The sequence below is a fragment of the Natator depressus genome, chromosome 8 (genome assembly GCF_965152275.1).
Source record: "Natator depressus isolate rNatDep1 chromosome 8, rNatDep2.hap1, whole genome shotgun sequence".
Taxonomy (NCBI): Eukaryota; Metazoa; Chordata; order Testudines; family Cheloniidae; genus Natator; species Natator depressus.
The window spans coordinates 77,132,972-77,148,664 of record NC_134241.1 but is presented as its reverse complement, the minus strand read 5'-3'; the positions used below and the strand labels follow the sequence as shown (position 1 = coordinate 77,148,664).

General features: G+C 38.7%; 1 protein-coding gene across 4 annotated transcripts in view; it reads right to left on the bottom strand.

Moving 5' to 3' along the window:
* The window catches only part of ODF2L (outer dense fiber of sperm tails 2 like), a 45,275-nt gene that overhangs the window by 17,935 nt on the left and 11,647 nt on the right, over positions 1-15,693 (bottom strand). For all 4 annotated transcript variants that reach the window (XM_074962246.1, XM_074962243.1, XM_074962247.1 and 1 more), the window contains exons 7-12: positions 15,517-15,588; positions 13,980-14,096; positions 8,126-8,311; positions 6,273-6,382; positions 4,563-4,698; positions 2,234-2,344 (exon numbers count right to left, since the gene is read on the bottom strand). In XM_074962246.1, coding sequence (XP_074818347.1) covers positions 2,234-2,344; positions 4,563-4,698; positions 6,273-6,382; positions 8,126-8,311; positions 13,980-14,096; positions 15,517-15,588 — 732 coding nt within the window. The remainder of the gene's footprint in view (positions 1-2,233; positions 2,345-4,562; positions 4,699-6,272; positions 6,383-8,125; positions 8,312-13,979; positions 14,097-15,516; positions 15,589-15,693) is intronic.

Genomic DNA, 15,693 nt, shown 5'->3' with positions numbered 1-15,693 from the left:
AATATCATTGATTTATCTCAGGTATATCATTGGTTTCATGGTGCATTTGTCCAAAAAAATTTCTTCAAGGTTTTATCTGTTAACTACAGCCAGGTACTCAGATACCATTGACTGTGCTCCAAGGAGAAAGTCCAGGATACACACCTTAAATCACTCAAAACCACCTTCACTGAACAAGGACACTCCACCAGAGAAGTAGATTGCATCATGGAACAGGCCACCCAAATACCCTGAGAGAACCTGCTTCAATGCAGAAATACACCCCCCTCTGACAGCACACCCCTAGTTGTCACCTACACCCCATAAGGGGTATCATCAAACAGCTACAATACATAGTCGATGTGGACCCCATCCTGAAAAAAAAAAATCTTACCTGAACCCCGTCTTCTGGCCTTCAAACAACCCCCCCAACCTCTCCAAGCTCATCATCAGATGCAACCTCGCCACAGACCAGAACAGCAACTCAAAGCGACACCAGATCCTGACAGAACAACAGATGCAAAACCTGCAGACTTATCTCCACTACTACCATGATCAACACCCCCTACAACACACCTTTAAAGATCCATGGGTCCTACACATGCTTATCACAACACGTGGTTTACCTCATCCAGTGCACTAAATGCCCCAGTAACAACTATGTGGTTGAAACCAGACAATCGCTACATTCTCGAATGAACTCACACAGGAAAATGATAAAAGACAAAAACACCATATCACCTGTGAGTGAACAATATATCTGACCTGTCAGTCCTCATCCTCAAAGGAAACTTGCACAACACCACTTTCAAAAGGAGAGCCTAGGAGCTTAAATTCCTAACTTTGCTAGACACTATAGCCCTGTCTTCACTACAAAGTTTTATCAGCAAACACTGCCTTTTGCCAACAAAACAGGGGAGGTGTACACACTACAGAGCTATTTTTGGCAGCAAAACTCTGCTGTTTTGCCGACAAAATAAAACCACCTTGATGAGAGGCATAAAGCTTTTTGTGGAAAAGTTAAAGCGACAAAGCGTCAGGTCAGTGTAGACGCTGCCGTTTGTTTTGTCGACATAACTGATTTCCACCAGTATCCCACAATGCCTGCAGTGACCACTCTGCTCACTGTTTTGATCTCTGCTGCCCTGAAGGCATGTGCCCCTCCCCTTTCAAAGCTCCAGGACAGCTGAACATGCTGCTCTGCTCTGAGAACAAAGAGCAAATCATTAACTTGGCATGCTCCTGTTCTGCCCTGCACTAGGAACACAGCAGCAGGCAGACTGCTGCTGCAGGGAGTGGAGGGTGGGTGGGGACTGCTGTGCTGCTTTGACATTCCTCAGCATGGAGAGCTCACAGAGCTGCTTAGGATGCCACTCCCGGCAGCTGAGGAGGTTGTGAGAGAACTTGGAGGGAATCACAGAACCATAGGCAGGCAGAGCGGGCTGCTTCGGGACAGACTGCTGTGCAGAGCAGAGCCGGGGGCTGATGTGGAGGGGCTTGTCTCCCTGCCCTACCTCAGGATAGGTCAGTCGGTTGGCCTGCTGTCTTCCCTGCCCTGGACACACCACTCTCCTGTCTCTCCTCGCCCCTCCACTTCAGTTGAAAAGCAGCTGATAATCTACTAGGATGCCCATGGAAAGTTGGGATTGAGAAACCTGCAACATGTGATGCTGTACCTGCCCCATGAGGCATTGCAAACTCTTCCCAAAGCAGCCTGCGGCCAGTTGCACATTGGGATAGCTACCACAGTGGCCTGCTCTCTGTATCGATGCAACAGCTGCTAGCGTGGATGCACTCTGTTGACACAAGGAGCACAGTGTGGACATGCAACAGCGGTTTTAATTAAAGCAGCTTAACTTTTGTTGACAAAACTTTGTAGCGTAGACAAGGCCTAAAAATCATGATCTTACTAAAGACAACAATCTGTAACCCACTAACCCCCACGCCCCTTTTTTGTACTATGACTACAGGGATGTTAATAGGTAACTTCACCTGGAATGGTCCCTTACAATATGTGCTAACTACTTATGCTAAACTGTTCAACCTCATATTTAGCTGTGACACTCTGAGTACCTTTCCCAGACCTGAGGAAGACCTCTATGTAGCTCAAAAGCTTGTCTCTTTCACCAGCTGAAGATGGTCCAGTAAAAGATATTACCTTATCACCTTGTCTCTCAAATAAGATCCTCATCATTATCTCAAAACTGCATGTAGACATAAAACTGATACTTAAGCCTCCAAGTCCATTAGTCACCTGAGTTTTATACTGTTCAGCAAGATTTTCCTGCTGCTTTACTTTTTCTTGCAGGTTTAAGAGTTCAGCTTCAGCCGAAACAGTGTTGTCTTCCAAAGCAGCAAGTAAAGCCTAGATTAAAATATATAGAAAATAAATATTTTATTCTTGTTATAGGCAATACATTTTTTTTCTGATAATGAAGAATTAAGAAATCAAAGCACCATCAGCACTAATATATGACTAGCCATTAAACTACTGGTATTTAGTTGTACATGATCACATTTTGTTATTTTGCATGGTAAGTAACTGTGACAAACTCATTTAAATCTGTCAACTTTCATTCATATTTGATCCAGAATAGAAATACTACACAAAAGATGTAAATCCTGTCATTTTAAAGACAGACAGTGTGAGTTAATCTAACTCTAGTTAGGGCAAACCAATATTCAATCAGCTTGATTCTCTGGCTGACTAAGAAGTAGGCAAAATCAAAGAGGCATTTGACAGCCTTGGTTAAAAAAAGGAAATCTTGGATTTATTTTCCAAGTTGGAAGGGCTATTGGATTTTAAGGACTATAGGGGATAATAGTCACTATACAGAGAACAGAAACTGTTTCACTTCCCCCAGATAGTACACCTGATCAAACAATATATTGTTGTATTGCCTATGTAACCTTGACCAGCAGGTCTGATGTGATGAATTCTGGAACATCTTTATAGTCTGTTTCAGAGTAGCAGCCATGTTAGTCTGTATTCGCAAAAAGAAAAGGAGTACTAGTGGCACCTTAGAGACTAACCAATTTATTTGAGCATAAGCTTTCGTGAGCTACACGAAAGCTTATGCTCAAATAAATTGGTTAGTCTCTAAGGTGCCACTAGTATTCCTTTTCTTTATAGTCTGTGACCACTTTCAACATTAAAGTACTGGGATCTGAAAGGGAAGCAGGGAGGTACTTGAAACCAGAGAATGTGATTCTCAATGTACGTCTACACTTCAAGCTAGGAGTGTGATTCCCAACTCGAGGAGAAATACTCGCACTAGTTCTGATCAAGCTACCATGCTAAAAACAGAATGTAGCTGTGGCAGCACAAGCAGTCGGACGGCCTAGCAGCCCCGAATATATGTCTGGGGTCTTGGATGGGACCGTACTTGTGGCAGCTAGGCCCTCCGCTGCTCATGGCTATACTCTAGTTTTATCATGGTAGCTTGATCCGAGCTACCATGAGTATTTCTTCTTGAGCTGGGAATTACACCCCCAAGCTCCAATTCCAAGTGTAGGCATACTGTGAAAGGCTAGAAGGACAAAAGGAAAGAGTACTTTCTAGACATGTTTAGGTTTTTTTTAAACTTTTATTGTAACTAAACATAAACCAGATATTATGTATACTATTTTATTCTGAGCTGATCTTCTCTCTACACTCTTAATAAATCTTGTTTTTAATTAGATCTCTTGAGACTTACTGTTTGGGAATTTCACACAGAAAGTCAAATGCCATTTGAACTATGTATGCAGCAATAAAATTACTTGAATGGTAAAGAAGCTTTCTTGTTACAAACTGGATTGCAGTATGTGTAGATCAAATGACATATGAACTAGGCATCTTTTGATGTAATTAACAATTAAGTAATAATTGTGAATATAATCTTTGGAGGAGTGGGATGAAAGGTGGCCACCCATAAGCCCCAGTGATTGGTTTTTCAGTGTGTAAAGCTTTGGTTTACAGGAAAAGCCCACAATGGAGATATCCAGAATCAATAATATGAGCCACGGAAAAAGAACAGTAGGATAGGTAGGAGCAAAACCAGCAAAGGAAAGTCCGAGAGACTCTATCAAATTGCGCCAAGCAAGTTTGAAACCTCCTTAACTTAATTTGAAACTAGTTATTAAAAGTGAACTCAGTTCCCATGTTTGGAACATTGTTAAAATTTGTTTCAAGTTAAAAGGGTAATTGTTAGTTACGTAATCATACAGATAATGATAATGAAAAGGACACAAGGTAGTGTGGTAAGGTACAGGACTGGGAGCTCAAAGACCTATTCCTAGCTCTGCCACAGATTTCCTGTGTTAACCTATCATTGTCTCATTTTCACCAACTTCAAAATGGGGATAATACCTACTTCACATGGGTCTTGTGATGTTTAGTTCATTAATGCCTGTAAAGCTCTTTGGGATCCTTGGATGGAAGGTACTGTATAAGTGCACAGATTATTAAAGGAGGCCTCGAGATATTAAAAATGTATAGGAATAACAACATCTGAATTAAATCTAGTTACTCTTTATTTTAAAATGCATCAGGTATCCAGTGTTATTCTCATACTGAACAATGAAATGATATAACAATCTACCTTTAATTTTGCATTTTCAAGACGAATATTTGCATTTTCTGAATTGATAGAATTAAGCTTTCCATGGATTTCTTCATTTGAATTTCTTCCACAATCTTGTATTTTTTTCAGGTCCTCCAAAAGGTTTGTGATCTGCCTTTATTAAATAAATCAAGAACTTTTGCAGCAACTAGCATATAGTACTTTTTAAAATTTAAGTTGCATATTATGTTCCTCTAGCAGTTATTGAAAAGTTTGTGGGTTTTTGGTTTTTTGTTTTTATTAAAGTAACTCCACATATTTACACACCCCAAATGAGCAACTGGAGAAGTTGCAAGTTCTTCAGCTTTTCCAATAAATGATGTAATAAGATTAAAGGATGTGAAATGGGGTTAGAACAATTGTAAATAAGCTGATTAGATGGAATGCACAGGCACTCTTCCAGCACAAATATCAGATTACATATATTTACAGTCCAAGACATTATGATGCAGAATTTAAAAAGGGACTGTCAAATTAAAAGCCATCTTAAAAAATTGTCTTATGTAGGTTAGGAATACCACCTTCAACTATTAAAAGTAAACCGATTCTACTTTACTTTTCACCATTTATGCCAATTTACGTTTTGTACTACAGTCAAATTAGATAATGAAAATTGTCTAATCAGATTCACGTCTGTTCACAGAGAGTTTTGCTTTCTGGTGCTCATTCCCTGGCATAGTGCCATAGTTTTTGCTGCAATGTTTAACTCTAAGGAAAGAAACTTTCTCTTTGAAATTAAAAAAAAAATTAACGCTTTCCATGAAAATTAGGTTTTCTGAGACTTAAAAAACCAAAACCTGTAAACTTAATTTTGGCCCTTATAAACATGTGAACATTCCTCTTTAAACAGCTATTTGACAAAACAAACATTCTGCATGAAACCCAACTAAAAAGTACAGGCAGCAGCCATTAGTCTTATTTTACATATTTATGAAAAATCTATTGGAAATACAAACTGTAGTTCAAACCATAAAAATGTGTAAGAATATTTCTTACCATATGCCAAGGAAAAAGGCATTTTTAATTATTTAACCTTTTTCTATTATATATTTTAAGATTTCAGGGAGTTCTGTTTTGTCTGTGATTACAGGGAATACAATGTTATAAAAATGGCACACATGTATATATTCGGTGGCAAATCCTACCCCTATCTCCATGTATGGAAGGCCCATTCCGTAGTGGAACTAACTGGTCAGATTCACTGCAGCAGAATTGTGAGTAGAGAGCCAGGAGTCTATACAGGGGGGTTCTTTTGTGCTGCTGTGGAGGCAAGCTTTGACAGTGCGGCTGGAGAGGAGAATCCCTGTTGTATCAGTTCCTACTCAGATCCTTCAGCTATTTTCCCCGTGTGAGGTGTAACCCAAGTTCATAGCCTGTAATTGCAGCCACTGCTGGCAGATGAGAGGGTTCCCAGTGTCAAGCACAGTAAGCCCCTGTAGTCAGGAATGATGTAGGGGACAGAATACACTCCTTGATGAGTAGGAGTTACTCTTTAGTTATAATGGAAGTTGTGTGATCCAATGGAGAGAAGGCTATAATGCTAAGATATGTTCCATAGTTGAAATATCTAATTCTGAGCACCAATTTCCAAGTTCTAAATTCTACCTAGAATTTTAAATAGAAAAACCTGTATATGAAATTAATATGATTTCTTATTAATTTGCAAAAAGCTGCAATAGTTTAACTTACTTCTTCAGAGTTTCAGTTTGAACCTCTAATCTAGTCTTTTCTTCTACGGCCTTCTCATGATGATTTTTCCAGACACTGGAAGCTGAAAGTACTTCAGACAATTTGACTTCCTGGAGAATATACAAAATATAGATCATGTAACATAAGAACTGCTTTTTAATTTTGCACAGTTCCCTAAACACAAAAGGAATTTTAATTTAAAGCAACCATAAGTCACACCTCAGTAGTATAAAATAATGTAAACTTAAGCTTGCAATCTCAAGAAGAGAAATTAAAATAAATTTTTAAATATGTTAAATAAGCTTGAACTACAGAATTATGAGTCCCTAGAACTGAATCACAATTAAGCATTCATAGTGTTTTCTAGCTGCAGACTGCAGCAAGACTTCAAAATTTGAGGTAAAATGTTTTCTTAAAATAAATATTTTGACTGTACTAATCTCTGAGACATAAGAATGACGACATTTTTTAAAATAAGATATCAAAATAAATGCCAAAATGAAATTTGAGTCACAACATCAAAATGTTGTGAAAAAGAAACAATAGCTAACTAAGAGAGTTTCAAATAGAAAAGAAGAAAGATTGGATTTTGTGGTTTATTTAATGGCAGTTAACGTAGAGCTTCTCAAAGCAACGAAGAGTTAGCCACGCATGTTCCATTAAAATTAACTGCTTCGAAAACCTTCAGCTTAAACCTCACAATAGGAAAATAAAGGGAAAGTACTATGAGAACACAAAAAAATTGGAGTTAGACAAATGGCAATTAAATTACTTTAATTAATTAATTTATTAAAAGGTCCAGTTCAACTGAATGTCATCATGAGAAAACCAAGTTGCATCGTATGGTCTGAGGGTAAATTAAGCCCACAAAGAAGAAACAAAGCAAATTTAATTAGATCCTGATATATCAACTAGGCAAATGTATTGTATGTCTAAAATGGTGTAACGTTATGATGAAAGCATATTCCCACCTATTGGGAAGTGCAATGAAAGGAGACCAAGTTTTAAATGTACTCTAATGGGACAACTGATTCCATTCAGAATTGTAATCCACCAGCTCCAGAAAGATCACTCAAAAAAGTTCTGATCCTCCTGGCCTTCTGAAATTTCTTAACATTGGTGAAAAAAAGGCAGCAAGAGGCCCTCAACAAGGTCCGAGCAACAGCTGAATGAGAGGATTCTAACTTCATTTTCAAAGCTCTACAAAATTCAGAGCATACAGCTTACAAAGAGAGATTTTAGCATCTACAAGACATGCTGCCTGCTGGATCCATTTTTGAAAAAAGACAATAGCTGAGTACTAAGACATCAAGACCCCAATCCTGCAATCTGATCTGTGTGAGTGGACATTTGTGCCCATTAACTTCAATGTCTATCCACACAGCTCAAACTGCAGGATCGGGGCCCGCCTATGAATGTAAGGGAACAAGCTTCTCAATGATATTTAAGGATTAATGTGCATGACTCACGGTAGTATTAACTGGCATATACCGTACTGAAGGGAGACCAAAGCCCCTAGAGCAAACTTACAAATTGTACAACCACATGGTCCAAGTCATTCACTAAACTGACGTTTTAATTTTTTTAACAAAATGAAGACTAGATGATTATGATGGTCCCTTCTGACCTTAAAGTTCATGCATCTTATCTAGCAATTACTTTTGGATCACTGATTTTAAATTACCCTTCTCTAAAGTGGAACAAATTAAAAGGTACCAGTCCAGAGTACAGTATGCTCAGTCGGTCATTACTGTTCTTCAATGATGAGGCAATCTTAATGTTTGATTGCACTTATTATTTTAAATAATTGATTATTTTAAAAAACATTTGATTATATCAACACAGCCACTTACCCTCTTTCTAATTTTGGAAGTTAGTTTTTCAACAGATGCTTCAAAACATTCAGCTCTTTGTTTCTGGGCTCTAGTTGCTTTTTTCAGAGCTTTCTTCTTTTGTTCATTTGTTTCCTTTACAGCTAAAATTTGGTGCTTGTGTTTGCCAATTTGAAGCTTCCACTCAGTTATTTTCTTTTCCAGAGTCTGCAGCATAATTAAGCAAAATGAATGATATATTCTGAACATTATGGGGCAGATTTTGAGTCACAGTAACATAACCATGCAGGGGAGAAAGACTTTCACCCCACCTGCACTAGGCTTCCTGCATCCCAAATACATGCACCAGGGTGAGAGCAGAAGCTGTGCACCCCATATTTCCACACACTGAATAATGAGAAATGGGGATGGAGGGTCAGAGGGGGAGGAGGGTACATAAGCCAGAGGGTAAGGAAGGAGCCAAATGGTGGGGGAAAGCCTTGGGGATGGGGGCACAGCAGAAGGGGAAGAGGATAGGAATAAGTGAGTAGGTTGTTGTGGGCACGAGCAGCAAATGGGGAGAAGGACAGACTGGGGTTCGAGGGGCAGAAGAGTCTACAATTACTAGAAAATACTCCCATCCACAACCTGGAATAGAACCCAAGAGTCCTAAGTCGCTACATTCTTCTGTTGTCAGCAAATAGTTCTGAAGACCACTGAAAAAGTGTGTGTGTGTTTCATCCTCCTCTAGTGGCTGGCCAACACAGCATATAACCACCTACTACTGCTATCAGTTACTAGATTAGCTCAAGTGGTTCAAGTATGTGCTGTGGATGTAAGGGTCTAAAATCTGCTGATGACCCAACCTGGCAATCAATATGACTCCACATGACAGAAACTTTTTTGCAGTTTGTTTTTGAAAAAATTAGGAAATTACATTTAACCAAATACATTAAAAGAACATTAAGGCTGCATAGTCATACACTCAAAACTTAGGAAACGCCAACACTGCCTTATGTGTATAAATTATAGTACAGTCTTTAATTACATGATAACATACTATATTTTCCACAGGACCCCTGCCTCATTCAGCAGTCTGAATGCACCCAGTCTGGGGATGAATCAGGGCTGTGCAGTGAACAAGACAATTATCTTCAGCACCCCTGCATCATTTATTGCAGAAGTTAGAAGTATACAGTGAATGAGGCAGAAGATTGCAAAAAGAGAAAGGATGGTCTCAAAGTTGAGTCAGATGAACGTTGCCCTGGAGAACTGGATTCTCTCCATGCCTCTGCCACAGAATTCCTATGCAAGGCTGGGCAAGTTACTTGAACTAGATATTTATGTTTGTTCCCCTACATAGCATTTTTTATTTCAATAAGGATGCTAGAGGCAAATCACATCAAAGACATTAAAACAAGGTATAGTGACATTTGGCGAAGAAAGCAATCAGATGTATCCTTAAAGCCTGCTTGAAAGAGGGCCCAAACACAGTTGTCTTTAGGATGGCCATCGATGGCATAAACAATCTACCAGCATGCAACTGTTTCTTGATGGACAGTCTTAAAGCCACATTGATATTATCGACAATTTTTCCACCATGCAATAAAGTAGTAAATATGTCAGCTACATATACCAGTCTATATAAAATCCTCTATCAGGTCATCTTAAAATAGTTTAAAGGCAGACATGACTAAATGTAACATGAATTAAAAACAGGTATAGTGCCTTCTCATTCAAGTTTGGGCCATGACCCTCCCTAAGGTGGGTTCCAAACACATACATAGCTAGAATGATATGCAATCTACTTGGTAGTCAAAAGAAAAAGAAAAAAAAAGGAACAATGTTACTTCTTGATGTAAGTGTGAAATGAAGCAGTTTATATTTGTGTTTGATCTTTATAACTGTGATTTGGGAGATAATATCTTCAATGAATTAAGCAAATTTAGGAGAATATAGAAGATTTTTATTTGTCAGTCTGTTGCTTATACGTTGGTAAAAGATATTACCTCACCTACCGTGTTGCGTATATTAGGTTAAAGAAATACATAGGGAATACAATTGTTAGTCCTTTATATCACCACAAGATGTCACTATCACAGTATCACAGTCCTGCGTAGCATGCAGCTATGTCCTTTACAAAGACTTTAGTAAATTTAAACTTGGAACTCATTTCATAATGAGCAGAAAACATTCAACCTGTCCCAAGGCTTTGTCAGGGTATCAGCTGACTTCAATGGGCTATGGACACTTAATTACCTTAGATTCCTTTGAAAACCTCAGCCCATATGGCTGTCTACTCTCACTGAATCTTTATGCAAAGATCAGCTTATTCCTTGAAATATACCATTTAATCTGCTGGGAGAATTCTAATAATTACACTGTGCAGAAGTACAAGAAACAATATCCTTCAGAACAAAACATGGAATGTGTATACTTAATTTCATGTTCCGGAGTAAAAGTGTTAGAGGAGAAAATAAGTAATCTTCCAAACCTGAAAAAAAAAAAAAAAAAATCTACCCTACTTTTAATTTCCAAATGTTGACTTCTTAATGGCAAATACCATATATTAGGGCTGGCAAGCGATTAAAAAAAATTTAATCGTGATTAATCACACGATTAAAAAATACCATTTAAATATTTGTGGATGTTTTCTACATTTTCAAATATGTTGATTTCAATTACAACACAGAATACAAAGTGTACAGTGCTCACTTTATATTTATTTTTTATTACAAATACTTGCACTGTAAAAAACAAAAGAAATAGTTTTTTCAATTCACCTAATACAAGTTCTATAGTGCAATCTCTTTATCATGAAAGTTGAACTTACCACTGTAGAATTATGTACAAAAAATAACTGCATTCAAAAATAGAACAATGTGAAACTTTAGAGCCTACAAGTCCACAATCCTACTTCTAGTTCAACCAATCGCTCAGAAAAACAAGTTTGGTTACAATTTGCAGGAGATAATGCTTCCAGGAGATAATCCATGTCCCCTGGAATGGTGGCTGAAGCATGAAGGGGTATACGAATGTTTAATATATCTGGCACATAAATACCTTGCACCACCGGCTACAAAAGTGCCATGTGAATGCCTGTTATCACTTTCAGGTGACATTGTAAATAAGAAGTGGTCAGCATTATCTCCTGTAAATGTAAACAAGCTTGTTTGTCTTAGCGATTGGCTGAACAAGAAGTAGGACTGAGTGGATTTGTCGGCTCTAAAGTTTTACATGGTTTTGTTTTTGAATGCAGTTATGTAACAAAAAAAAACCCTACATTTGTAAGTTACACTTTCACTATAAAGAGATTGCACTACAGTACTTGTATGAGGTGAATTGAAAAATACTATTTCTTTTATCATTTTTACACTGCAAATATTTGTAATAAAAAATAATATAAAGTGAGCACTGTACACTTTGTATTCTGTGTTGTAATAAAAATCAATATATTTTAAAATGTAGAAAAACATCCAAAAATATTTAAGAAATTTCAATTGGTATTCTATCGTTTAACAGTGTGACTAATCGTGATTAATTTTTTTAATCGTGATTAATTTTTTTTTAATCGTGTGAGTTAACTGCAATTAATCAACAGCCCTTATCTATATAGCTATACACACACACACACACAGTTAGTATTTGGCATTGCTCGGAAACTTCTACAGTGATAGTTTTAAAATCACTTTCATTCCTATTTTCCAAAAAGTGTAAAAATACATCATTAGAAAATCATATTCACCAAGAAACAGGTGTAATCACTGTTAGAATTAATTTCTATAATTAACTTATCAATTGAGTTTATCTTTGCAATTGAGTAAGACTCTAGTAAGTCTAAACACAAAAAAAATCCTGCATGTTTGTCTGTATGGTATCTATGAGGAGATCATTAATATCCAAAACATCAGAGTCCAAGGTCAAATCCAAGCCTTGTTACTAATCTAGGCAAAAAGGAGTACTTGTGGCACCTTAGAGACTAACAAATTTATTTGAGCATAAGCTTTCGTGAGCTACAGCTCACTTCGAAAGCTTATGATCAAATAAATTTTAGTCTCTAAGGTGCCACAAGTACTCCTTTTCTTCTTGCGGATACAGACTAACACGGCTGCTACTCTGTAATCTAGGCAAGTTACCTTTGCAATGTCACATATCATGCCTTTCAACTCCTACTGTTCTAGGAGGGCTTCGTGAGTGACCAAAAGACCCAAATTATGCATGTAAGATGATTCAACTGATTTTTCTGACATGTTCAGCTAATACACATACAATGCTTAGTTTAACTACAAAACTCAGCTTTCCTCAGACTATATAAAACCTCTCCTTCCCCTTTAAAATTATATTGCCAACTTGTATTAATTTCCCTAGTTTCTTTAATTGTGCTTAAAAGATTGAATATGTGGCTAGTTACAACTGATTTGGAGCAACCACAAGTAATTACTTGGAGGATCAGTTAAAATGAAATGAAAATGATATGCTGCTCTATCCTTCTCTAGTAAGAGATTCTATTTTAGGAATTTTTAATTATACAGATCAACTGGCCAAACCTTCCCCCCGCATATGATGGGAGATGACAGAGCACCTATGCAAGCTCCCATAGACCCTGGATTGAAGAAGTGGCCTCTCCACTGGTGCTCCATTGCCAATGGGGTAGGATTCCATGCTACTTCGCCCCTGAAAAGAACCCTGCACACAGCCTATTTACTTGGCTGTTTTGTTTGGGCTCAGTAGGCCATAATTCTGTATTCAGAGAACAATACTATATGTAGTAGACAAAGTAGCTAATTTCAATTATATTATCCAGTATATAGAATACATGAGTTGAATTGGTGAAGAACCAGCAGGCATGCCAGCCAGGCCTATAGACAGCACAGACCATAAAAAGAGCCAAACAAAATTAGCTCATCTTTAATAAGGGAGAATAAAGTATGGCTAACACAGGGTTTTACTCAATGTCATTGTCATTATTTAGTGTACAAGCAAGAATGAGTTTAAATAAAAAAAACCAAGCTTGGCAGTTATATTTTCAGCAGTAGCAGTTCTGCTTGAAGTTTGGCACATTGAAAGTGTGTGCAGCAGAGACCATTATCAAAATATTGTTCAGTAAGAGTGAACTTCCTTTTTTTTATTATTATTCTAAACTGGAGAAAGTGAACAGAGGCTTATATTCATACCAAGATTTTTCTCTTTTTATTGAATGTGTGATAACAAGCAACTGACCAACAGGCTGATGGTAAGGTATCTGGCAAATTCAAAAAGATAAAAGGTAATAGGGATAGTCCACTTTTAAGAGAACTCCCCGGCTCAATCCTAAATTTCACATTCCTTGCACATTTCAAATACTAGTAGAGAATCTGTGGCTACAGTCTGTCCCCTTCCTTGCAGCCACCTGATCACATCCTTGCAGTCTTTCAACAATGACAACCCCTGTCAACTCTCTCTGGTTGTTAACACTAATATACGTCCCTTTATTAGGCCTTGATCCTGCAAACATTTCCATCCATGTTTACTTTAAGCATGTGAATAGTTGCATTCTCTTCAGCGGGACTCCTTAGGTGCACATGTGTAAGTGTTTGCAGGATAAAGGCTACTTTGGATACTTTTTACATCATTCTATGAGTGTCTATAGTGTAAGCTCTGAACATTTGTAAAACTCATTTGTAATTAAGAGCATTGTCCAAGTGGATCTCAAGAAATATATATTTCTATTATTTTTACTGGTTTGGGGTTTTCTATTCTAATTTAAGTCTATACCAGGGATTTAATTTAATAATAGCAAGTGACATTTTAAGATTTGACTGACAGCTTCTAATTAAAAATGGCCCTCTGGCCCCAATATACTTTCATTAATTTACCAATGAACTAAAAGTAAACCCAAAGGAAAAATATTTGTAACCTGTAATTTTGCTTTCAACTGATCATTCTCAGCCTCCTTTTTCTGAATCTGGCATTGCAGGTGGGTTTGTACAGCTTCTACTGACTTTGATAGGTGGTCTGCTTTCAGTGCATTTGCCTATGCAAAAGATATGAACACAAATCTTTTAATTTATGCAGATATGCCATAAGAAGATTTCTCTATTTTTTCAGTATAATGGATTTCTAACATAGAGTAGTACACACACTCTGTGGGTCATGTACATACACAATATAATTATGAAATAGATTGCAAACCCAGACTCAAGTATAATACCCTCAACTGAAGCACTGTCTAGAGCTGTTTTAACCCTTTTATTGAGTATAGTCAGTGCTTTTCCTCCCACCCTCACTTTGAATGGAGCCACCTCCCTTGTCTGGTACAGAGGGTAAAAGGGACCTTTATCTACATATTTTGGCGAGGTTAGCACTGTTTAGAACACTAGCCTTCAGCGACAGATGAACTCAAAGAGCACAAGGAGAGTGACTGAACAGCCCCTGTACAGAGGCAAAATGGAGAGGGGCTTTTGCACTCTCTTCTCTATAGGGCTGCCAACTTTCTAACAGCAGAAAACCAAATACCATTACCCCACCCCTGCCCCGAGGCTCCACCCCTTCTCACTCCATCCACCCCTCTCTCCCCCCATCACCCTCACTCACTCGCTCATTTTCACCGGGCTGGGGCATGGGGTTGGGGTGAGGGCACTGGCTGGTAGTGCAGGCTCTGGGGTGGGGCCAGAAATTAGGGCTGGGGCACAGGGTTGGTTGCAGGAGGGGGTGAGGGGTGTGAACTCCCGGTGGCGCTTACCCCAGGCGGCTTCCGGAAGCAGTGACATGTCTCTCCGGCTCCTAGGCAGAGGCGCAGCCGGGGAGCTCTGTATGCTGCCCCAGCCTGCAGGTGCCACCCCCACAGCTCCCACTGGCTGCAGTTCCTGGCCAATGGAAACTGCAGAGCCGGCACTCAGGGCGGGGGCAGCATGTGGAGTCCCCGTGGCTGCCTCTATGCCTAGGAGCCAGAGGGACTTGTTATTGCTTCCTGGGAGCTGTGCGGAGCCGGGTAGGGAGCCTGCCAGCCCCCCCATCAACTGGACTTTTAATAGCCCGATCAGCAGTGCTGACCGGAGCTGCCAGGGTCCCTTTTCGACTAGGTGTGCTGGTCGAAAACCAGACACCTGGCAACCCTACCCTCTACCTTATGCATGTGTGCAACATTAGCCTAAACCTAACCTTAAATGAGAAACAGTCAGGTCCAAACCAACCTCCTGCTTCAGAGCCATCCCTCACACTGACCATTGGAGGGGCTGGGGTGAGAGTGGTTCACAATCCAAAAAAAACATCTGGAGCCAAACTTCCTGGTGTGGGTTCACCTCTATGAGAAACACTGGCCACAGGAATAGCTTTTCATATTATGTTTGAAATTAAATATTACACTTCTCACAATTTGAAAAATTAGGAGTTTTGGAGGTAAGAATTTAGCACACGGAGATAAAACATCTATTCTGAGGGAGAAACGGACTTACTTTTTCCTGTTGAAGCTGAGAAGAAAGCTCTACAATATGCTTTTCTGTTTCAAGCGTTTCTTTTCTGAGACCCTTCATGAAGGAAAATTAATACAAAATTAAAAGGTCTCAATATGCACATTTTGGGCTACATTTTCATAACAGTGCACTCAAATTGCACATGTAAAAGGGATAGTT